The following is a 25,043-nucleotide window of genomic DNA, read 5'->3' on the forward strand; positions in this document are numbered from 1 at the left end:
TCCCATATTCACTACTGAGATCTCTCATCTGAATCTTACTGAATATTGGCTCATGATGTTCCTACGAAGCTGACTTCCTAGCGTCTTAAAGCATATATGAGGTAACAGCAAAACGGAATGAGATGGGAGCAGAATTGGTAGCTGTTAAATTTCGCCAAGGGTTATGTTAAGAACTGTAGATATATAATATGCCTGAGTTATCAACAAAAATATGGTTACATCAGGTTCATGCAAGGCAAATGCCTCAATGCTAGGTGACTACACAGAGCTTGCTCAGCTCAGTAAGAAAAGCACCAAGGCTTTATCAAGAGTTTTAAACACAATCACTCTTTGAAGCACAGTTTCACTTTTGGTAATCTACTTTAGGCTAAAATATGGACACACATATTTTTTATATATACATAATATATATATGTATATACAGACATGTGTATTTATGTGTACAAATATTTATATGTGTATGTGCATATATACTCATATGTGTATATCTAGGCGCATACACATACATGTATATGTGTATATACACACATATATGTGTATATATAATTTTATATGTATATGCTAGAGAATCTAAAATTATGTACTTTAAAGTAATGTGCCTTAAGGAATGGGAAAAATGCTTGTTACGACATTCACTGAAGAAAAAAAACCAAAAAACCACACAATACCAAATTGTAAATGCAATACAACTTCTACTAGGTTTTTAAAAAGGCATTAACTAAGCACCAGAAGGAGATATGCCAGAGCATAAATAAACATTAATAATAATGTACTGTTATTCAACAAAATGAAGATTTATGATCTAATGTAATTTGGAACCATATTATCATCCATAAATAAAGTAGGTCTCAAACACTTTTATTGGGTTACCTTCTTTGAAAACATGCAATAAGTCAAAAATCTAATCTGATTTTTTTCCCAAAGAAACGATGTCTAAGGGGCATATGACCAACTTTTATTTATACCAACATAAATAGCACATATCACCAACTGGCACCTTTTAACTCTACCATACAAAGCCAAATAAATAAATAAAATAGAACAGAATAATTCTATAACATTTTTAACATATTGCAACTGTCAGAATCTATATAAAGTTTCTATTTATTTCTTCAGAATTCTCTCATTGAATTTATTACTACAAATCAGAGGTGCTCAGCAGAACCGGGGCTTCAGAGAGTATTATTTATTTGTTTGTTTAGACAAGTATTTTGAGGTGATGTTTGAGAAGATTTATCATCTAACACTTGAGTTTTTAGAAATAGTGACTCAGGAAGTCTTGATGCTTCTCTTTTTCTCACGTAACATTTCACGGTAGCAGGTACAGATACAGGATCCTAACTGTCCATCTGTCTAAACATGACAGCTAAAGGGCTGCTGCTTCCTTGGTCACCTACTTCACCACTTCAGCTTTCGTCATCTCATCTGGTACACCTGGACGTGACTCAGAGGACACCTTCCTTCCAAAAGGTAAGGACCCACCTTCCCTTCCACTGACCATTCTGTCTTTTGATCTTTCCCTATGTCTCTACTTGTTAATAGTAAAAACTCGGCAAACCTTTTGGCTAAATTGTGACCAACCTCCAAAGCACAGAGCTTTTGCAAGCAAACAAAATCAAATGCCTCTCCACATGAGCTGCAAATCCCAAACGTCACTTTGTTAAAGGGCTGGGTCATAGAAGGCTCTGGAAATTTGCTTTTTCCTATAATGGCCCTTTTAGTAAATTCTTAAGGAAGTCATTATGGCGTGTGATTCTAAAGGAATGAGGCAGATTTTTCCTCCATGAATATACAAGAACATATATGCCCAAATAACTGCCATCATTCAGTGCAATCCATTTTTGATCAAAGACACTTATAGAGAGGTTTTGAAGACAGTTTATAAGACTGTAAAACTTTTGTTATTTCCAGCTGGGATTCCTTCCCCTCCCTCAGAGAGAGGTCATTTATGCTGGAATTGGCCTGGAGCTTTGAGAGGCAGAGACCCTGGGCTTCTGGGCCAGGCTAATGCTGGAAGCCTTGGCGAGGCCTTTTGTGCCTCACAAAACAAACAAACTTAGTTTATTTGTGGGCTGCCCACCTGCTGTATGTGGGTATAATTGGCTGAGCAACATAAATAAGTGTCAAGCCACCAGGAGTCAAAGCAGCCTTTTCCAGTAAACATCTGAAAGTATCAATATTTGTAATGAGGGCAAACTAAAGTACTGGAATCCGCATTTCCCTGAGCAGATTGTCTCTGGACTAAGTGCAACTTCTGAGCTCAAAGTCAGCCTTTCCCAAAGTGTTCGCTCTGGAACATGAGCTTAATGGATGACTAATAGCGTTCCTTGAAAAAGAGAGCTCGTTGGTCAAAAGAGTTGAGGAAATACTGGGTTCAACAAAGTTCCACAGGTTACTGTTACAGCAAAACGTCTCAGAGCCTCTACCTGCACTGGGAATTCTCCAAGAAGCTACAGGACTCAAGTGGGAGCCCCACGCTCTAGAGAAGCATCATCCGGGACCGTGCAGGAGGCTATGACCTTGCCCGTGGGCAATTACGTAAGAGCAACTATCAGCCTGAGGCTGAGCCCGAAGTATCCCATACAGAGAATAAACGAAGAGAGGCTCTTCCCCCAGCACTGAGATTTTCTAAAAGTGTATCCACTTGGTCACACTACTGTTTCGTGGCAATCCCTCTATAATCTAATTAGAGCGATTCAGTGCAAAGGTGCTTGGGCCTGAGGTCCACAGTCACAGCCTGTCTGGCCCATTGAAAAAGAATACGGAACGTCTCATGCCAACGTTGGTAAAAGTAAATTTTGTCTGAAAGAGTTTCTTGGCTGGTCCTGAAGGGATAGTCAATACTAACAACATAATCACAACGTCAAGGGCTGTTAATAGTTATGGAGAGAATTTTGATTTCCTGGGAAGGAGTATGGGGCTGGACAGCTACACACACACACACACACACACACACACACACACACACACACCCCACCACCACCTTATCATTTCACCCACATTTCTGTAGCTGGTACCACACTCACCACTCAGCACAGTGATCCAAGAGTTATCTTTAGGGTCTCCTCCTCCTCGCACATCCATCGGACCCTACGTCTTGTCAATCACAGCTCTAAGTATTTTATTCTCTTGTCTTCACGCCCCGTGCTATGTCCCTCCTCTCGTGTCTTCGATGACCCAGTCAGACTGAGATCCACGTGGGCTCTACAGGGGTCCTGCTCCTCCCTAGCTCTAGGGCTGCCTACACACCCGGAACTACGTACCTCTGCCTCACCCACTTCTCCGCCACCCCCCCAAGTCTACTAGGGGAATCCCCACTCTGCCACAAGTCGACTTGAAGCTTCCCCCTTCTTACCCCATTCCTCCCCTCGCACCCCACACATACACTTTATTCACACTATGTATCCATTATCTATAGAGCTCTTTCCAACTATGCTTTAAGGGATTACATTTTATTCATTTTCCTGCATTCTCCATACTTACAGAGACTGACACGTTGAAAATGCTCAGTGTTTCTGAACCCATGAAACAAGAATTTAAAAAATAACCTACAAAATGTGCGCATCATAATACAACCTCTGAACAACAGGCCGTGAACACAGGCGTATGGAAACAGGAAGCATATGTGACAGTAAGGGACAAGGCAGGCTCTAGAGTCCTGAGGAAGCAGATATCAGTCCCTTGCTATGGCTCTGGAAATTACAGTTTAAACATGTCGTTAGTAAAGATGGATTTATCTAGGTCCCAACTACCTATGGTCATACGGTCTCCTCAAAAAGCCCAGGCATGACACTGGAGCCTTGTAGTTCCCTTTAAAGTTGTAATTAATCCACTTTTCATGGTCACATGACCATTTTGATGGAAGAGGAAAAAAAGAGCTTATGTCTGTCCTTGTTCACTGGGCTGGGAGTTTAGCCTACATCATACCATTTGGACCCTAAAACCTCCTTTCTATGTTGTGGTGGTGGAAGTTTCTATCCAAGGTGGTTAATTATTTAAAATGCCCAAACTAATAAAGTCAAGTATTTATTGTTTCAACCCCAAAATGTGAATCCAGACTTGAGTTCTTTCTCATAACGGCAAAAATGGAATACAATTCTTAACGTCTCTCAGTACACACTCTGGATGGTGCATCTGGCTTCCAGGGTTGGTAATTATTTACTAAACACCAATAGAAAAAGAAAAAAACAAACAAAACAAAACATGGCAATCTTGCCCAACAGTTTCATCTCTACACAGATATGGGTAGGTACACATCACCCCCACTTTTAATCTCCTTCTATAAAGGAGAATGCCACACCTGGTGAATGCTATTTATGCTGAAATACAAAATAGAGCTTCAATTCTTTTTCCTCTTGGCTCTAGATTGGATCCTAAACTAGCAGGGAAAAAACGCTGTCAAGGGAATTATTGGGTCAACTGACAAATGTGGAATATGGGTGGCAAAGCATTCTATTGATATTATTTTAAAAGTAAAAGCTGATTGCAAGGGGAAAAGAAATATTGTTTTCAACATACCGGGGATGCCAAAAAAAAGAAAAACCTCAAACGTACACGTATCACTGGTATTCATCTTTCATTATCAGCATATATTATTACATTTTTAACATAGTTTTTTTCTTTCTTAAAATGTGTATACATTGCTTGGCACCCTATGTATTACTAACAACTCGTAACCATGATAAACCACGCACATCCCTCTGTCCCGCTCACCTTACATCGCATTCTCACGTCACTAGGAGAAAAGCATTTCCACCTTCCACCCAACAAGAGCAAAGGCACACAAAGGTTACACACACTGGCTTAGAACACTGAGGACCACATCTGACAGGCACGCCTAGAAGTCACACCCAGGAGCCAGCCCAGAGCAGACCCATCAATCCCATGATCAACCCCCGAGTCTCAGACACAGCATCTCACACACGCCTCTTCGTGTACTGCAGGAGATCCAAGCACCGCGGATGCTTTTTCACTAAGCCTCTAAAGCAAGACAGCACAGAGTTAAGAGGTCCGCAGGATGTGAGACAGAAGCTGCTGCACTGAAGGGGAGAGAGAAGCAACAGAAACCCATGTCCAAGGTGCTACAGGTAGGGACAGACGCAGGCAGCTCCCAACGCCTTTGTGAGAAGTGCTTTTAACAGAGTGGACACCTCAAATGGAAACAGCACAGAGAAGCTCAAAAGCCACAGCAAGTGTTTTGGAATGTCTGTGCCTCCATCCCTCACTCCAAGTAGGGGTGATCAGGAGGCAAATGGAGAAATGTGCTTCCGACTCCTTAGGAATTGGTCTGTTTGGTGTACCAAGGGATACCTGGATTTAGAGACACGGGAATACAAGACAGATCCTGACCTGTTTCCTTCTATTTCCAACTGAGAATTACTGGGCACCTTCTCCACGTTACACCTGCGGTAGAGTAGAAAGAACACTTGAGTCAGAAGACCTGGGTACTCGTCCTGGCCCAGTTCCTGCCTCCCAGGTTGGGCGACCTTGGGTAATTCATTTCACTCTCCAAGCCTTGGTCTCCTCACCTACCTGCCTTGCTTACCTCACGGGATTGTTGGGAAGATCCCATGGGCTTAAGGTTTGGAACATCATTCTGAAAAAATACAGTTCTCCAGAACTGGGGCGGGGCGGGGGGGAGGAATTTCCTAATCTCTTTGGGACTTTTCTTGCTTCTCTGAAACACGTACATGCTTGCTACTTTGATCCCATTTCCCTCCACACATGTTCTGCACGGCATTTAGGACCCACATTCCATCCATTGTTTCAGAAGCAGTGGAAGACAGGCTGCATTTGCGAGGGGTGTATGTGATCTTAGGAAAACAGCTCTAGCTTATGAGTCTAGCTCCTTACTTGTAAAATGGGGATAATACTTACCTCAGAAAATTGTTGTGAACATTAAAAGGATACCATACTTTGTTACAGCAGCCAGCACACAGAGGGTGCACCCAACAACAGCCAAACTCGGCTTCTGAACTTCACCTAGGTAGTTGGCTCTACTTCTCAGGACTCTATTCTTTTCGAATAGATCACTGAGCTAATGATATTCAACTGGAAATGACAAGAAACCAGCACCTGAGGTCTTTCGTCCTTCCATGGGCCTTCTAGGGAGGCCTCTTCCGTTGAGGATTTTGAAACTGCTATGTTGGTGTCCCTTTGTGTGGTGGCAGAGAAGAGACTGACAGGAGTGACAAATCTTGAGAAAAGCCTACATCCCCTCGAAATCTTCCTCTAGGCACAGACGGCACGCTTTGGTACACACAACCTACTGTGGCCACTTGGAGACCCCTCCTCCGAGCCACTGCCCACTCTGCCTGAGGAGAGCGGGGGGCACTGCAGAGAGGGCGAAGCATAAAGCAAGGAGTGGAGGAGGAAAGTGCAGGCTAGATTCAAAGGATGGGGCATTCTCTGCGATGTCTGAAACAGGACGGAGAGTGGCATGTAGGAAAACACAGTTGGAGAGGTCACTAGGGCCAGACTGTGGAAGACTATCCTTCTCCTTGTCGAAGTTTGATCATCAGCAGGCAGGCTACTGGAATGTTCCATAGGAAGCTGCTGCACATTGAAATGTCCCATGCAGAGCTATTGCAAGTTCTTAAGTAACAGGAGGACATGATCAGCTACGTGCCCAGAAGGCAGGCAGAATGAGGGGCCGACTGGATGTAGGAAACATAAGCAGGACACAGCTGACCCAGGCCAGGCCAGTGATGGAAAGGGCCTACGGAAGACAGTGCATGAGGAGGCAGGAGGAGGGCTGTGCTGGAGAGATGCCTGTGTGTGGATGGAACCTGGCGTCTGAGTGCATGTTAGGGACACAGTACAGAACTGGGAACGCTTTTGGGGTGCGGGCTGATGATGGGGTTGGCTAAGGGGACACAGAAGCCGAAACAGACCGGTGTCACCTCAGGATGTGTAACAGTGAAGGAAGAGAAACCTGGGAATGCCAAACGCTAACTTAGACATTTTATAGGACATACTATAAATAATTTGAAGAATGACAGGCGTGGTTCTATGATGTGAGAATAATGGAAACTACAATTCACTGGGGACGTGAGGCTCTGAACAAAGGAAACTCCGGCAGAATAATTTAAAGCGATGCTTATAAGGAGTGTGTGGGGACAGACCTACACGGTTGGTCAGCAATCAGAGTGGCTTGGGGAAAAAAAAGCACAAGCAAAAAAAACTCCAAAAAAGAATATTAAATAATGGTATGGATTTGATTTTAAGAATGTATATTACTACAAATCTACTTTTATAAAGACAAGACGAACACTGGTATGAAGAGTCCACCTTGGATGGAAGCCTCAGGATGACGGTCAATGTGGGAAAGCCTTCGACATGGCAAATACCTCACGGCACCTCAGGTAGAGCATTCTGGAGAGAAAATTTGGGGACAAGGCAACATTTTAAAATAAGAGCCCGCCCCTTCTGGAGAATGGGTCGGCTGCAGGTGGACCTTCAAAGCAGTAGCTCAGCTTTACTCAAAGTGAGGGAAATGCTATGAAGGACTTTTCAGTACGCATAGGAATTAAACAAGTAGACTTAGTCCTTAAGTTGCAGTGCACCAAATCCTTGGAAAGGTGCTATAATGGAATGGAATGAAATGTTGATCTCATTACCCCAGCGAATATTGTTAAAAGATATGGATATAAATATGCATATATATAGATATGTGTAAATATATATCTATGTATCTTAGATAACGATATCTATGTAGGTATCTATATCATAGATACCTATATCTATCTATGTATCTATCTTCCCCTAAAAGTGACCATAAACACTAGATAATGTCATTATACCCTCATATAATGGCTCCATGACCCCCTCTTGCCCCCAGTCCACTGCCTGTTCAGTGATATCTGGTAGGAGGGCTGTCTCTTCCACTGACGGTGAGCTGGTGGGGGCAAACTGTTGAGTTTTTAACCTCTGGCCCTACTCAGCAGTACAGGGCTGGAAATAAGGGGGAAAAGCAATAAATAAATGAGTGACTTTCTACAACATGAGGAGACTTAAAATTCAGAACAAGCTGAGGCTTTCCACCATTCATTAGGTCTTACAGAAATGTAAGGTAAGAAGACAGTCCTGGTTCAGGGAGGAGTACAGAGCCTGAAGAGCCTCAGGAAGGAGGGAGCCCAGTAGTTATTACCCCTGCCACCCCACTGTGTGCCACGGCTGCATCCGCCTCCCACCCGAGAGGCCGGGAAGGTAGCTCCCACTTCCCCCACTGCTTCCTTGTGTCCCTCTTCAAAGCTAGTGGACCTAAAGTCCAAACCCTACCCAGACAGCATGGCCAGTTCTAGTGGGATGCTTCTGCGACAGTCTTCGAACAATTGGTAGAGAGGGTGGAGGTGACAATAACCTCATAGTCTGATTCCAGATTCTTCAGGAATGAGAACAATGCTCAGACTTGAGAAGCAACGCATAGTAAAGGTTGAACAAAAGCTACTGATAGAAAAGAACATATGAAGACATTTCAAATGAGTTCAAGTGCCCAGATGCAAACTAATTACATCCTGAAAGAGTATGTAGACTGCTTCTGCTAATAATGGTTAAGAATTCACAGAGAACAGAAAAGGAATCAGAAAACTAGAGATGAGCAAATGTCCCAATTTCAAAATGAGAAAGCAAACTTGAGGCTGCTCTGCTTGATGTGGACCCTTGGTAAAAACTTAGAAGAAATTGTTCAGATGCCAAGGGGCTATTTAGAGAAGATAAATAACATCATTAAGGACCAGTAGGGGGTCTCTTAGAAAAAGCTATGGCAAGCTAACCTCATTTCATTCTTTCGGCAGGGTTTCTAGGTTGATAGATTGGAGAGGCCAAAACTGTAGTGTATCTTGGTTTTAGCCTTTTTTGATAACCTTGAGAAAGGACAGATAAATGTGAGTGACATGATAGCATGGTCACGTGAGTTCACAGAAGGCTAGTCAACTTTAAGGATTATTGGATAATAAATTCATGTCAACCTGAAGTGATTTTCAGGGGCATGTTATAGAGACCTGTCCTTTGCCCTTTAGAAGTTTCTCAGCAATAGCTTAGAGCAAATCTTCGGATGACCAAAAACAACTTAGGAAGGCAAGTAAGTAAACATGATTTTTTAAAAAGGTATACAAATTCAGTTATATCAGTAGACTAGAATAATGAAACAAAAATTAATTAAATGGAACTGCACAGGGATAAGAATAAAATTAATAGATATAGGTTCAGAAAAAAATAAATGCTTAGTTAAAGGCTTACCTTGGCAGCACTCAAGTGAGAAAAGAGTTGTCTGCATGTTTTGGGGAGAGGGAGTTTTACCAACAAGTCACATGTTCAACGAAAGTTAATTCTGTGTCAAAGTTGCTGGAAGATGTTAACACACCCTTGAATTATGTTAACAGAATTTTGTTTTTCAGAATTAGAAAGCTAACAACCCTGCAATTAGCCCTCAAAAATGCCTTGGGAGTTCTGGGTGCCTTGTTTTAAATGGGACACTAAGAAAGTAGAATGTGCCTAAGGAGGGGGAACCAGGATGTGAAACTTTAGGTATCGCTCAGACAACAAACTGAGCTGCTTCAACCTGAAGGAGAATGTTCTGAGGTGAATGTGTTTACAAATGTTTTACAGGTCATTTCTTAGATTGAGAACAGATTCACTTTGGAGGTCTAAGCAGGACAAACAGCTAGAAGTCAGAGGGCTGAATCGATCTTAATACAGGAAATGACTGCTGTGTATAGAGGTGTCACTTGGTGATGTGAACTGACACCCAACACGGGGGCTGAGCGAACTCTGGGGATGTCCACACAGAGGCTGGGTGATGGTCTGCCAGAGGTTTGGGGGACATATCTGGGTTGTGGGAAGTTAGACCAGGTAGAACTAAAACACCTTCCAACATGAAGAATCCCTTGAGGAAACTCTCTCTTTATTCAAGTAACTATAAGGCATGTCTCTAGTCTTGGAAAAGGTCCACCAGACCCTACTCTTCACCTTCTTATTCTACATCTCATCCCAGGGACAATTTAAAAGGGTACAGATGCAAATGAGGATGAATCCCTTTTCAAAGAGCCTTAGGGTTAAATAGCTTATACACTGAGAATAGTATTTTAAAAGCCTTCTACATAAGCAGAAAACAAAGCATGCTTAACAAGTCAAAACAAAGCCTTCTAATTCTACTTGACATAAAGTTTTTTACGTGGGGAAATAAAACCGTGGGAACAAGTAGCAGCAGACCAGTACTACTTCTAATAGCAATTACTGCAGAAAGATTTCACATTTATGAATCGTACACAATTATTGGTTCTTTGGGGTGACATTTTATGAAGTATCCTCCTTTAAACAAAATGAGGCTTGGCACTGAAAACAAAGGCAATAGACAGACGCTTACATTATCTTAGTGCTTTATAAAAAATAAAGATACATCTGTCCCAGAATCGTTCAAGAACTTTGAAAAAACTGTCTCACGAGAGCTAATTAATTCTTATATATCAGTTAAGTATAGATGGCAGGTCTTACTGAACGCACTGATAATCTGCACCACTGTCAGAGCCCTAACATTTGACTGAGGTGATAGGGAGGGAGGTTCGAACAGGTGGCATTTCTTTCCCAGGCAGGTGGAGTTACTATAAGTAGCTGACTTTAATGGTGCAAAAATCTGAACACATGGAGAGGTACATTTCCCAGCAGCATTTTCTAAAACCAACCAAAAATATGATAACATATCTAATTTTAAGGCCCTCCTAAGTTGAGTGCCTCCTACTTGAGTACCAAGTTTGGTAAGAGACATAAAAAATATAAATAGAATAAGTGCTTTTTCTAGAGGATTACTAACATGAAATATACATGAAACATGCAGCGGTGGGAAATGTAGTACACATTCCTTAGCATGTACTTAAATGTGGGAGCTAACAGAATGGGCCTGATGAGGGTGCTTTACAAAGGGAACATAAAATAAATAAATAAAACCAGAGGAAGTGGGGGGAAAATACTACTCAACGTCTGCATGCTGAAATATTTAAACATCCTTTCAGTACAGTACAACTAAAGACTTGCTCAATAATCAGTCCCAGGGAAAATGCATTTTCTGGTCCTGGAAATAAAAAGATGGAAACCCTATTGGCAAACACTTCCTTTATAGTGCTCGGAGCTCCATTCACCCACCTGATTAACTATAAATAGTCTGAAAGGCAGATTATTAATAATTAAACTGTTCAAAGAGCTTGGGTTGTATTAACTCATCAAATCCTCATAACGCCTCTAGAGGCAGGTACAGTAATTATTCCATTTTGTGGATGTTAAAACTGAGGCTCTGAGAGGGTAAGTAAATTGTCCAACTGCCCCCTGCCCTCAACCCTGCTAGGAAATACTAGAGTTAGGATTCAAACACAGGTAGTCAAATCAAGAGAAGAGCTTGTGCTCTAAACTACTGTCATATGCTTAGCTGAGGCTTAAGGGACCTAACTGTACACTACTTTGTATTTTGGGTGGTTTTAGGAAAGTGGTCAGTCGATAGCCATGTAAGTTGTGAACTCAAAAGACTATGAAGCCAGCAGGTAATGTAAATGAGCGAAGTAGGCCAGGAGTGAAAAGCATGATAAATAGTAACTGACACTTCATACTCGAGGAACATAGTGGGTGATGGGGATTATGGCGAATTAGAGCATGACAGGAGGAGGTAGCCACGTCTTCACTCTGACCGACCGTTACCTTTGGGAAAGTTGGCTAGAGTGCTGCTAGATATTTAGGCTTTACAAAAAGGGGGATTAAAAAAAAAAAAAAACACCTCTGCAGTTTTATTAAAAAAACATCTCTAGTTCCATGTGTTTGCTTTAAACAAAGTTAAAACTACACGAAACATGAAATAAAACAATCTGTTGGCACTATGTGGTTCACCGACATCGTGCCATTAGAGGAGGAGATAGCCATCACCTAGAATAAAAGGCCCAGCTCCTAAACCTCCAAGGGCTGTCTTGGCTCTTCTCAGTGCTTACAGCAGCCCGAGACTCACTCATCAGGTCATGAACAAAATGCCTGTCAAGTAACAAGGCCCGCCCAGTCAAAGAAATAGACATTTCGTTCTCCTGAAACAATGCCAAAAAAGTTAAGAGGTATATGCAGAGTGATACTCTGTACTTATTTTTTTCTTTACACCAGAGGCTGATAAAATAAGGCATAATTGTCCAAGCTGGCTTCCTGCGTGGAAACTGTTCTCGCACTGCGGCAAATCTCCCAGTCCGGCTGGGGGTAAACAGAAACATGACAGGAAGAATTACTGATTCCTGGTTTCCAAGGAAGTTTGCGTGTTCACACTGGTCAAAGAATGAATTTGTGGCCAAATTTTCCTTCCTGTATTGCTGTCATTCCCCTGTGTCAATGAATAGCTCATCCAAACCCAATATAATGGGGCTGTCCTTTGTGGACACTTCAGAATTCTGAGAGGATACACTTTAAAAAAAAAAAAAAAAAGAAAAATAGTAAAAATAGTAAGCAGGAGTCCTAAGAAACCTGGTAGGCAAAGAGGGGCAAGAAATTCTGACTCTTTCACATACTTTTCTTTCCACCCATTTGTCACTAATTCTGAAGACCCCTTACAGATAATGTAATAAAGATTTAACAACACAATAAAACTCTATGGTTAAAAGTTTCTTGCTTTTTACACTACTTAATCTTTATACTGAGGTTTCCTCCCTGGTATAACACATGCACTACAGTCACAATGAAAAACTGAAATCACAACTTAGCTATTTGTGTTAAACACTTCCAGGTATACAGAGCAACACTAACGTAAAAAAATAATAAAAAAAAAAGGTAACTAAAAAATGATTGATACCACTATGCAATTTAGAGAAATAAAATGTCTGTTTTGTTTCCTATCAATTTTTCAATCGGAATGGGATGTGATCTTCCCATTAAAACTGTATCACAGGATTATCAAGTGGACACCAAATCAACTAACAAAAATGTAGCATAACTAGTTTATCTACTGTATAGGGCTGCCCAACACCCTTTGCTGGGCACCTTTGCTTTGGTTTTCAAATAATTGTTCCCTGTTTAAAATGGTCTGTGGACATTGTCCAGTACACAGTTCTCCAAGTTCACATTCAAAAGGTCCATGAAAAAGAGGTAGATTTGCTGAAATACCATGCTATCAATATAGTATTAGGAAGTAGAAGATTGCTCAAACAAGTGCTCAGAAACTCAAGTGTGTTGGAAGGAAAGAAGGAACAATATTTTTGATGAAGTATTTGTTTGGCTGTAAACAGAGACTTAATATGAAATATTTACCTTAAATATGCTAGGACTCTTCTTTCTCTAATCACTATCCCCAAAAGTATAATTTCACTCAATCATTCCAATCCTTCCACATAAATGACGGTATTTCAGAGATCCTTAAGAATCCTTCTCCAGTTTAGATTAAAAAAAAAAATTGTAATCTAAACTTGTATTTCCAAGTATCTTAAAAACTATATGGTAAAACATCATACAAAATAGCAGGAGTGGCCATTTTGAACCTAGCACAAGGTTCGTGGTATCTTTGGAATAAAAGCCATGAAACAAAAAGTAGAAAGAACTTAAGGTCCCAGTGTGCACCTTGGTAAACCTTGCTCCTGAGGTGGTCTCACTATGGTCTTGGTGAAGAAGATCATGGGGAAGGAGTGAAACACTCACCTGTCTTTGTAGTTTATCACAGTATCAATGATGGCATTCATCTGCTTTGTCAGTTTGGGGGGATTTGGTGATAGTTTCTCAGCGGGAGGGCGGCCTCTTCTCTTCTTAGCTTTTTCCACATCTTCTTTTGCAGGATCTTTATCCACATTTCTTCGTCTTTTTCGCTTCTTAAGCCGTACTTCCTCTTCCATTTCTTCCAAATTGCCGTCTTCAATGGCCTGTTAATAGGAACGAAGGAGAAAAATTCAAGACAAGAGAATGACAACTATATATACATGTACACAGTTGGAATAATTAATATAAAGTGAAACAAACTAACAAAAAATAAATAGAAGTTAATAGTAATCAGTGGACTAAGAAGAAAAAGGGAAGACCACCATATTGGATAAATGCATCTTTAGCCCAAGTCTATTTCATGAGTAAAATATGATGAAGGCCAGAAACATTAACAGTAAAGAATATGACAAATATGAGAAGATCTATACATTTATGTGTTTCAAGATAACTGAATCTAAATAAAATTTTGGCTCAATATAAGAAAAAGAACTTAACTGTCTCATTATTGTAAGGAGGGGAAAAGATGAAACTGGAAAGAAAAAGAAAAAAGTGAAGAAAAAAATTTTCCTAAGAATACATCCTTAAAATCATGTAAGCATTGACCATTCTTCTTTAAGATTTTACATCAATTTAGTCATGATTCACAACATAAATCAAAATTGCATCCAGATTTTGTTCTAACGTAGCAATTAGTAAACAAGGAAACGGAGAGGTACAAAGCCAAATTCCTTTGTAAAGGCACTTAAATCATCCGATAAAGAACACACACACTCACAAACAACAAACACTTTTTTCCAATTACCTGCAAACGCTTGCTTTAAACCACAGCCAGCAGCACTAATGCAGAGAGATAATAAAATAGCTATAAAAACAACCAGGTATAAAAGAAACCTGCTCATATGGCTAAAAGATCCATGTGACAGACCCAGAAGTTTAAACTTTTTTTTCTGGTAAACCTCAAAACTTAAGAAAAATGAAGGGGAGGGGAAAAAAAAAAACTGCAAAGAAAAAAGAAACCATAACAGATAAAAGAAAATTTGACCATGGAAAGAAAAATATTTTTTAAAACCTTTAAATTATATTTCAAGATTGCTTTCTCACACAAAATAACTGATGTTGTTATTTGTTCCTCCTGCCTCTCAATATTGCCTCCAGTATGCAAATGCTAATCAATCCTTTCTCGTAGCTGAAAGAGCTCTAATCATAAGGCAATTACCTTCATTTCTCCACAGCACCAAACATGGCTAATATTTATGATCATGTGAGTATAACAATCAATATAAAGAGTGATTACAGCTCAGACATAATTTCTTTCACTTGTGTACAATGCCTCCTGAAAAAGAAAGGTTTTGTGAAGAAAACCTGGTGCAGAACACAAAACAACCTGGCATGTTAAAAATGCCAGTGGGATTAAAAAGAAATGTTTTCTATGCATTTTCCAATGTGCAAACCCATAGAAGCAACATGCACACAGACAGAATAGAATCCTAAGGGACAGTCTGAGCCTAGGCCTTAATAATCAAAAGACAATTTCCATCACGATCCTACAATGTTCAGATAACCACTATGAAGGAGGCGAGATCTGATGAGTTATGAGGAAAAAGCCAAAAGAAAAAAAAAAAAAAAAGCTCCACATTATTTCATTAATATTCATTTGCCTAAAAGCAGGACACCCACTATACAGCTAAACACCGTGCAGCTAAACGAAGATTAAGAAAAGGAAATTGTCCCCGCAAATCTTGGAGGCTGAACATGCTAATAATAAATACAGCATGCAAGGCTGTCAACAGTTAATGGTATTGCTCTCCTCAAGCACCCAGTTGCACACAGAAATACGGAGAACACCGGCTTTTGATGTGTTACACACCTACACATGCCTGGGATGTAGTTCTACTGAATCTTCAAGACGGCAACGAAAAAGGATATTTACCTTACCACTATCAGCAGGCCGGCTATCGGAAATCACAGTTAGTGGGGATAAAATTAACAAGCCAGCAAAGCAGCGAGCTGCTAGTCTCTTCATCAGCTGATCAGGAAAAAAAAGAGAGCTGGGGAAAGGCTATGTTTTCATATACAAGTAATTTTATTTTACTGAAAATTTAATACTGAAAGGATTGTGGATACTCAAATCTGCTGTTTCATTCTACCTACTACAAGGCCCGAAGCCTTCCTCCTTCAGCCTGTTTTAATATTGACAACTACTTATCATATTTTTTTTCCCCTCTTATTATTCCAGGCAGCAGAATTAGAGATTTTAGCTCAGGCGGTTCCTGATTCTTACTCGCATTGTAACAATTAAGCCAATAAAAAAACAAATTAATATTCAAATTTATTTTAAAAAATTAAAACAAGGTATGCTTTTTTTTTTTGTATTTTAAACCTCATTTTAGAGCTTTTTAAAAAAATAGGCTGCATGATTTTGGAGCAGCCTAAGATGATTTTTTTTTAATAAAAGAATTTTTTTTCATTAAATGCATGTCAGTAAAAGCAATGTGCATGTTCTCAAATGCAAATATTTTAATAAAATGTTATTCTGCTCTTTAAAGAAAATCCCGAACAACTGTTATACTTCACTTTCAGTTTCATGCTGTAAAAAATTTCATTGTTTTTCTTTTCAGTGGGATAAACGAAGAGGGGGAAGTTGTGAAAAGGATATTTCTACTCTCACCCCCCACCCCTTAACTTTGCAAAAAAGGAACAAAGCATAAGCTTGTGATAGCTGGACTTTTAAATCTCTAAATCTAAGTAGCTAAGAAGCGAAAACAAATTAAATTGCAAAAAGAACTAGTAAAACAATTTTTGTTACAATTGCTAATACGTGCAGATTCCTATTAAATTTAGGTTTTGTAATCACGGAAACACACAAAGTACTGATCATTATTCCCCTTAAATTAAGGTTTTATGCAGGAATGCGGAGAGCTACAAAACATCCTCCTTCTTCCCCAAAGACCCCAAACACATCCATATGCAGTGCTTTATGTTCAGGGATTTCTAAGGGTCTTTTGCTAATGGAAATCAATTCACTAAATATTTCTCAGGCTTTTCGCACATAAAGAGTAGAGTAAGATTACTCCTGCATGTAAGTAAAATTATTCATGGACATTTAAAACTGTTCTTTTCTTTTTAAAAAAATTACTTATTAAAAACTGGCTCAATTGACTCTACTCAGTGCTGGGGGGGTGGGCACAAAAAAAAAAAAAAGAAAAAAAGGAAAAAAGAAAAGAAAAAACTTGCTACACAATGCTAAAAGTACTACCCCAAAAAGAATTCCCTCCCAAACCTTTTACCAGCACAATAATGAAATAAATCACAGAAGCAAACCCCCAGTTTCCGACTGGTGACGTGTTGCGCAAGAGTGCGAGCCCTAATTCAACATACAGACGGCTCCCATGCTGAACTGCCTCTAGATTTAATGAAGTGAATAGGAAGGAAGTCGGGGGGAAAAAAAGTGTACAAATAAGAAATTAACACTTTCCTTCCCTACGCAAACGGTGAGATACAACTACAGCGAAGTTTGGTGAGGCGCTTCTTTTCTTAAAGGCACACTGCACCCAGTTGGCTCCGGATGTCACTGAAAAAACCCTTCAGGGGATAAAAATCCCCCGCCGAGTTAAAATAGTTAAGCATTATTTCAGCTTGCGTTTTTCTTGAATGAAGCTGGGAATTACTCCTTCCTCCACTGGATGGCAACCTTTTTTCCCTCCCTTCTCTTTTTCTTTTCTTTTTTTTTTTTTAAAGAACACATTTTTCATGACACAGGATGTGCAAGAACAAGATACAGGCGAACTCCTTCAGTTAGTTCTTTAGAAAGCAGTGTGTAGGTTCTGATAAAATGCAGGAGAGGTCATGCAGGATTAGCTGTTTGAGATGAACCACTTTGCAGCTTGCAAAGCACAGGGCAGACCTGGAAATCAGCCACACGTGGGTCCAGCCGTGCCCCGATCATCCTGACACACACTACGCCTTTTAGTGAAAGACAGTCCAGAAAGTCGGCATTATCCTGCTCTTCTTAACCTGTGGTGTAATGAGGTGCTGTTATACATGACTTCACAATACACAATACACAGGAGAACCGGTCCATGGCTATGAATAGGTAAACCGGGACAAGCAAACAAAAGCCACAAGCCAACTCGGCTGCATTGTTTCATTGTGGTTGCCGACAACCTCAGCATCTCCCAAGTCTATCAAGCAGTGTGGCACAGCCCTTACCGTGGAACAGACCATCTCAGGGGAAACTGAAAGGAACAATTCGAAAGACATCTAGACAATGCATGGGGAATTTCTTGGATATGAAATGGGAATTTTAGTATTGTAATACTTAACTCATATTTAAATATCACATTTCTGCCCAGCGACCCATTCTCTTTCCGGGGATCCTCCTCCCTTAGGAGCTGTAACCGGACTCCAGAGAGGACCCTAGAATGCTGCTGGGGGTGGAGGTGGGGTAACAGCGTTGAGGGGGCTCAGCCTTCAAGAACTGCGTCATGTTAATACTAGCGCTTCCTATGGACCATTCACACATCACGAAACTTGATTCCAATATTGGGAGCCTACACCTCCCTCAAGCCCAGCTGAGAGCCTGGAAGCCAATAATACTGGTAATGATCCCCCAAACAATAAGAACAGCAGCAACAACGAAACAATGGAATTTTAAAGAAAATTTAAGATGTCATATATGAGAAACTTTCTTATAATAGGAGTATTTAACAATAGCAAAACCAAATTGAACATGGAGTTCTTGCTTAAAATGACCTATCATTTTAGGCACTTGGTTTAATAAAGACTGCAGCACTTTTAGATACAGAATTTCAGACTCAAGACTTTGGAAAATTTTAAGTTTTGATTATTACCATCCTCCAAATTCCCCAAAGGTGAAATAAGCCAGACAGAACAGGACAAATATTGTATGATTCCACTTATAAGAAAGGAGAACAGTGCGGTCGTGGGGCGGGGGTGGGAAGTTATTGATTAATGAGTACAGAATTTCAGTTTGGGATGATGAAAAAGTTCTGGAACAGACAGTGGTGATGGTTGCACAGCAATGTGGTAAAATGTACTTCAGAATGATTAAAATAGTAAATTTTATGTGTATTTTACCATTACAACAAAAAAGGCCCCAGAAAAAAAAAATCAATTCTCTACATATTACAGGAAAAAACCAACAACTGCAGGTTCATACATGTTCCTACAACCTTAACACACAGCACACAATACTAATGAAATCTTGCTAGCTTTCCTTCTAAACTAAAACCTTACAGTATTTCAACAGGTAGCACGTTCAGTCTTGCCCTAAGCAATGTGACTAGAAGCCTTTTTCAAAATCCTTATCCATTCAAACGTTATTAAGGAAATATCCACGATGTATGAAAATTTCCTGTATACAGCACACACCTATTCACAAACTTTTTAATTTTGTTAATTTGAATAACAAACATTAAGAAAAGAGGTAAGTTGTCTGAAGACTAAGAATGTTTCAGCATACTTTTTTTTCCTTTTTCATGGTGGTACAATTATAACTGATGACATATTATTTCAATAGAACCTCATTTCTTCACTCCTTCGTCAGGCAACTCAGATGCCAACTGCACTCTCAGATGCCAACTGCACTCTCAGCTCTCCCTGAGTTGGGGACTGAAATGTACAACGCTGGCCATAAAGGGGAAGCGAATGGGGCCTCAGTTTAACTGAATGAGCTTTTCAGTTTCTTGTTCAATAACTTTAGATCACTTTTACAAAAACAAACCAAGCCTCTCTCTTTCCCCCTATGGCATACGGAAGCTTACAAAAGGAAATCCAGGGAGAAAAGGGGAAAGGGGACGCACGTCTTATCCAACTGAGACAAGGCAAATTAGGACATTATGTCAGGTAAAAGCAATGTGGGGTGGGGAAGAGAGGGAAAAAAGTATAAATGAAAATTGTTTTAGCCACAAGATCAACTAAGAACCCATAAGGTACCTTTTCAGCAGTAATAAGCACAATACGCAATTCAGAGAATGACTTTTAGATTTAGTAGATAGTGGCCCCAGCAAATATCTGGCCGCGTAGATCCTACCACATAACGAGCACAATGTATTGACATCTTTGTTCTTACAAGTTAGGCATGCACTATGCTCCAGCTCCCTTGGGTGGAATCAATCAAAGAACCTGAGAATCTGTGAGCCGAAAAGATGCTTAGAGAAACAAAGGAGAATTAAAAGAAACGCAGTTCTGTTTTCTTATCCTGAAACCATTTATCCAATTACTATCAACTCATAACACTGCCAGAACTCTGCCTGCTTATCTCTAGAGCAGGGCTTCTCAGGGAGGCCTGGGCCACCTCTGTACTTCAGGGTTCTCAGTATATTAAAAAAAATAATAAAAAATGAAGAAATGCCAAAAGAAGGTTAACATACTGCGGTATAATTTCAGTATCTGCAAACAATAATTGAATGCTATTAAAATAGCCAATACAATGATTACGAGTACAACCTCCCTTGTAGATAACATTAAATGGTGAATTGGAGGCCCTTGAGCTAAAATAAATGGTTCTCTTCTGGGCTTCCCTGCGACAGGCCATCCACAAGGAACTGGGCCCTCATCCAGGCTTACACGCTACTACAACAACACAAGTTCTCTGGTCTATAAACCCTCTGAGGTTAAAAGCATCGAATTCAAAGGAGAGGGTGGCCGACAGGTAAGATGCTTCTGCTGGAGGCAGATACACAGGCCATGAGGAGCCAAATTACAAGGGAGAAGAACACGTAAGTAAAACAACCCAAGAAGTAAAGAACACAGTAGTCTGAGGCCATCTGACAGAAGAAAGAACTAGCCTCAAGCTCAGTAAACCTTAAGATCCATGGCATGGTGAATGCTCCTACCAGTCCCACCGTCACCACCAGCAGCCACAGCTCAGCTCGGTGCGTTACATACATTTGCTCATGTAATACTGGTACCAACCCCATGAGGTGGGAACTATTCTTCTCCTCACTGTACAGATGAGGAAACTGATGCACAGAGAGATGAAGCATCTTATTCCAAATCATACAAGGTAAGTTGCAGAGTCGGGGTTCGAACACTGAAAGTTTGGTTGCACAAATCACACCCTTAACAAGGGTGTTAATCTACTTTGCAGCACAAATGATGATTTTGCACCATCAGGAAAATGCTCAATTATGCTTGCTAGGCGTAGGGGGATAACGCAAGTAAAAACACAACATGGTACATCTTAGAAGGCATTCCAGCAAAGGAGACACGCGTATGCACATGCAGTCCTGGTGTTGCATGGAAGTGTGGCACCATAAAAAGGACCATGTACAAAGTCACTTTAATGATCAACGGAAAAACTATGATTGTTCCATGACATATACATACAAGTTTATGTCAAAACATTAAAAACACTATTGTCAGTTATACATGTATAGGGAAAGGAAAAACATGGTAAAATAAAAAATTATTTAGTATACTAATTTAAAACATTAGAAACGAACAATAAAATGGTTTTTACTTATGATACGGAGCAATCATCTTTTCTATGCCTTGCCTTCCAACATGTTATACTTTGCCCTTTCACTATAGTGACATATCTCAGAGTTCCTTTAATTTGAAGGTGTTTTTTTTTTTTTTAACTCTTGTCACTTCCTCTGAGACATCTTCATGCCTTTCTTCATAACCATGTCCTCATTTGTGTCGGTAAGTTTGCCTGTACGAATTCCTCTGGCTGTCTATCTTTGAGTCTCTCCTTTACAGCTATTTTGTCATCCAACATCTTTCTTTGCTTAAGCTCCTGTTAGGGCTGACTTCTACAAAATATCTGTCTCATCAGTAGTAAATGTTTGATGATCATCCTAACCGCCTGCCCTAACTAATTCTTGGAATCTGGGTGCGAATTTCACAGCAGCACACTTTGCCCTGGCAGCACCACCAACCTGTCCCAGAGAAACCAATTCACGCTGACTTTGGCAGTAGAAGATTCGTCTCCAGTCTCCTTGTAATTACCAGTTTCTTTCAATGCAGTATCTTAACTTCAGCACTAAGGCCTGAACACTAGCCAAATTGATTGGAACTTTTTTTATTTTTTATTATAGTCTTCAATCTAAACTAAATGCTCAAATTCAACCATAAGTGGCTTTCTGTTTCTAGTGCAATTTAAACTAAAATACACTGATGCAACTTCAGCGTGTTTTCTATACTCAGCAGACTTTTCTAATATGGTTTGTATTGCAGTTTCGTGCAGGACTCATTCTATCCTCCCTTTGATGTTGACATTTTCAAATCTTCTAATCAAATTCAATTTTGTTTCCTGTGCTGTCACTTTTTCTTTCTTTGCCACACTTTCATCTTTGGTGGTCAATTCCCTCTCTTGATTGTCTATTTTCATAGAATGCCAAGTGGGTTTATCACTGGGAGACACGGAGACTCCACAACTACATGCTTTGCTGTGTGCGTGTGCATGGACTGAAGAACACACGCTCAGTGACTAATCGCCAACACACTTTGAAAGCAGCGATGTGATTGATCGCTGATCGTAAAGTGCATCTGTTATTTACATAGTGATTTGTGGACTGAAGAGCTAGCAGCAAAGTTTGCACCTTATGCAATTACTCACAGTTAGGACACCATGGTGTTATAGGCTGAATTGTGTCCCCACACCAAATTCGCATTGTTGAGGTGCCAACTCCCAGGACACCTCAGAATATTACTGTTTGGAGATAGAGCCTTTAAAGAGGTAATTAGGGTGGGTACTAATACAATATGACTGGTGTCCTTATAAGTAGAAGAAGATGAGGACACAGAGGGAAGGCCATGTGAAGACGCAGGGAGAACACGGTCACCTACAAGCCAAGGAGAGAGGCCTCAGGAGAAACCAACCCTCCCAGCACCTTGATCTCAGACTTCCAGAACTGTGAGAAAATAAACTTGTTGTTTAAACCACCCAGTCTGGGGTGTTTTGTTATGGAAGCCCTAGAAAACTAATACATCGGGTAACTGAAATTTGTTACTGGGGGATTTGTACGTATTGTAATGGTGCGAAGTGAGGCCTGCCTGTATGTATATAAAACACCCCTTTGAATAAGTAATGGCAGCCTTTCTCTTTCATGCCATCCTGTAATCTAAGGGAAACTGCCCTGCCCACAATGCTTGCTGTCTGGGCAGCCATGTTCTCTATCAGGCAACTCCCCTCTCCCTCCTGGTCTCACAAGGTGGGTGTCGGAATGGTCCCGTCTCTAGACTTGGGCAGGGCCTGGCACGAGGTTCTCTGGATAAATAGATATGAGAGCGATTGGCTGAGTTAGTTCACTTCTCTTAGAAATTTGAACTCCAAGTGTGAAAGAATACATCCAGTTGGTGTGGGAGCTGAAGCTGAATGAAGAGCATGAGGTAGAACCTAGACAAGAGATGTTAGGAGTAGAAATGAATAAATAAATGAATAAAGAGAGGACAACTGGAGATATGCAGAGTACACTGTGTGAAGGAGAATGAAGCTAGTCCCAGGGAGGATTTAATTCCATATGCACATACACACCTGTATTTAATTCAGCTACATATAGATATATGAAGACATACATACATACATATATGTACACACGCATATATAATTAAAACATCAGTAAAGGAGTGTGTCCGGCTCTAAAGATGAGACACCAAGTTGGAAAATAACTATAAAGAGTTCAAATCTGGATTTGCTCAAGTTATCTCTGGATGGTGTTTCTAAGAATTCACGGGACTCTTTGTCAAGTATGCCAGGTCAATAAAGCTGAAAATTCAAAACACAACTTTGAGCCCTGCTCAGTCGGTAGGAGCACAGGCTCTCAACCACAAGGCTGCTGCTTCGACTCCCGCAAGGGATGGTGGGCTGCACCCCCTGCAACTAACAACAGCAACCGGACCTGGAGCTGAGCTGCGTCCTCCACAACTAAGATTGAAGGACAACAACTTGACTTGGAAAAGTCCCAGAAGTACACACTGTTCCCCAATAAATTCCTGTTCCCCTTCCCCAATAAAATCTTAAAAAACAAAAAACAGAAAAACTTTGAGCCCTGGTTAACGAAAAGCTATACATATGTTGCAAACACAATTTGCTATGCAATAAACTTTAAAATGAATCTCTAATATTAAAGCACAAAGGAAACAAGAAGTAAATATGACTAGATTTTACTAATAAACACACACTTAGTACTACGTGGGCCTTGTATAACTCCCAGTTTCTTGGTATTCTAAGCCAGGACGGAAAGTTTTTCTGGGAATACCTGGCTGAAATCAACGCGAGCAGAGTCGGGTGGCAAAAGAGGAGACACAAGGAGACAAAAACATGGTCAGCGATTTGCATGGGACAAACATAGGAAATGGCTCTAACTGGCAGTAGCATTCATATATGGAAAACACCCCCTAATATGCACCCCAGAAAAAAAACTTTAGAGGGTGCACACCTGACAGTCATTAAATCTGAAGGAAGTTAAAAGGTTCCCTCAACCAACCCCCCACTTAAGACTGTGCCCACAGCATGGCCCCTGTGCTCACCCCACTTGACTCACATACGCATGGTGAGCTGTGCTCCCCGGCATCTTGAGGCCGATTACCCTTGTTATTGGAACTACATGGTCCAATTAGGTAGTACATAAAATGAAACACAATTGTGAAAATAGGTTTTTTATTTCTACACACAGTGAGTACAATGAAAGACTTCATAAAAAGTGAGTGGCTTAAAAAAACCCAAAAAACCAAAAACGAACACTGAAATTTACCAAAGGCAATTATAATCTCTCAAAATCTGGGGAAGAGACCACACTCCACGTGTTTGTTAGTATCAGGATTCTCACTCAGGTGATGGACGTGTTAACTAGATGGGGGAAGCCTTTCACAGTGTATACATATATAAAATCACCAAAATGGATACACAATTTGCTTACAATTTTGTCAATTATATCTCAGCAAAGCTGAAATTAAAAAAAAAAAAAAATTCTCGCTCACTAAAAACACCAAAACTAGAAATCCTAAGTGACACATAAAGGATGTCACTTATGCAAAAAAGACTACAAATTCTAGACAGCAGATTCAAAGAGGCAACCCCAGACTTATATCAAGAATGTGGCAAAGATATACATTACGTTTTTCATTAAAACGTCCCTCTACATATATTATTCTTTCATCTTAATTGATATTTTCATTGACCAACCTGTGACTGGCTTTGATTACTTTCGTTAAGAAGGCTTCTGCTATTCTTTCTTTTTTGGAATGGGGGTGGGGGTGGGGCACAAGACAAGTCCTATTTCCTTGCTTATTCTTTTTTATCATGCAGTCCTTGTTCTCCCCTGCAATAATAGCTCAAATCTGAATTTTTTTCTCAAAAGTTCTGGGCTATA

At 40.3% G+C, this 25,043-nt stretch overlaps 1 protein-coding gene across 6 annotated transcripts in view; it reads right to left on the bottom strand.

Annotated features, from left to right (window-relative positions):
- SMARCA2 (SWI/SNF related, matrix associated, actin dependent regulator of chromatin, subfamily a, member 2) overlaps positions 1 to 25,043 on the bottom strand; it is a 162,410-nt gene that overhangs the window by 20,174 nt on the left and 117,193 nt on the right. For 4 of the 6 annotated variants that reach the window (XM_033122457.1, XM_033122460.1, XM_033122459.1 and 1 more), the window contains exons 28-29: positions 13,648 to 13,865; positions 5,350 to 5,403 (exon numbers count right to left, since the gene is read on the bottom strand). In XM_033122457.1, coding sequence (XP_032978348.1) covers positions 5,350 to 5,403; positions 13,648 to 13,865 — 272 coding nt within the window. Of the gene's footprint in view, positions 1 to 5,349; positions 5,404 to 13,647; positions 13,866 to 15,634; positions 15,731 to 17,025; positions 17,128 to 25,043 lie in introns of those variants that run through there. The other 2 variants (XM_033122462.1, XM_033122461.1) reach the window with 2 other exon arrangements.

This window comes from Rhinolophus ferrumequinum, chromosome 12 (assembly GCF_004115265.2).
Source record: "Rhinolophus ferrumequinum isolate MPI-CBG mRhiFer1 chromosome 12, mRhiFer1_v1.p, whole genome shotgun sequence".
Lineage (NCBI taxonomy): Eukaryota > Metazoa > Chordata > Mammalia > Chiroptera > Rhinolophidae > Rhinolophus > Rhinolophus ferrumequinum.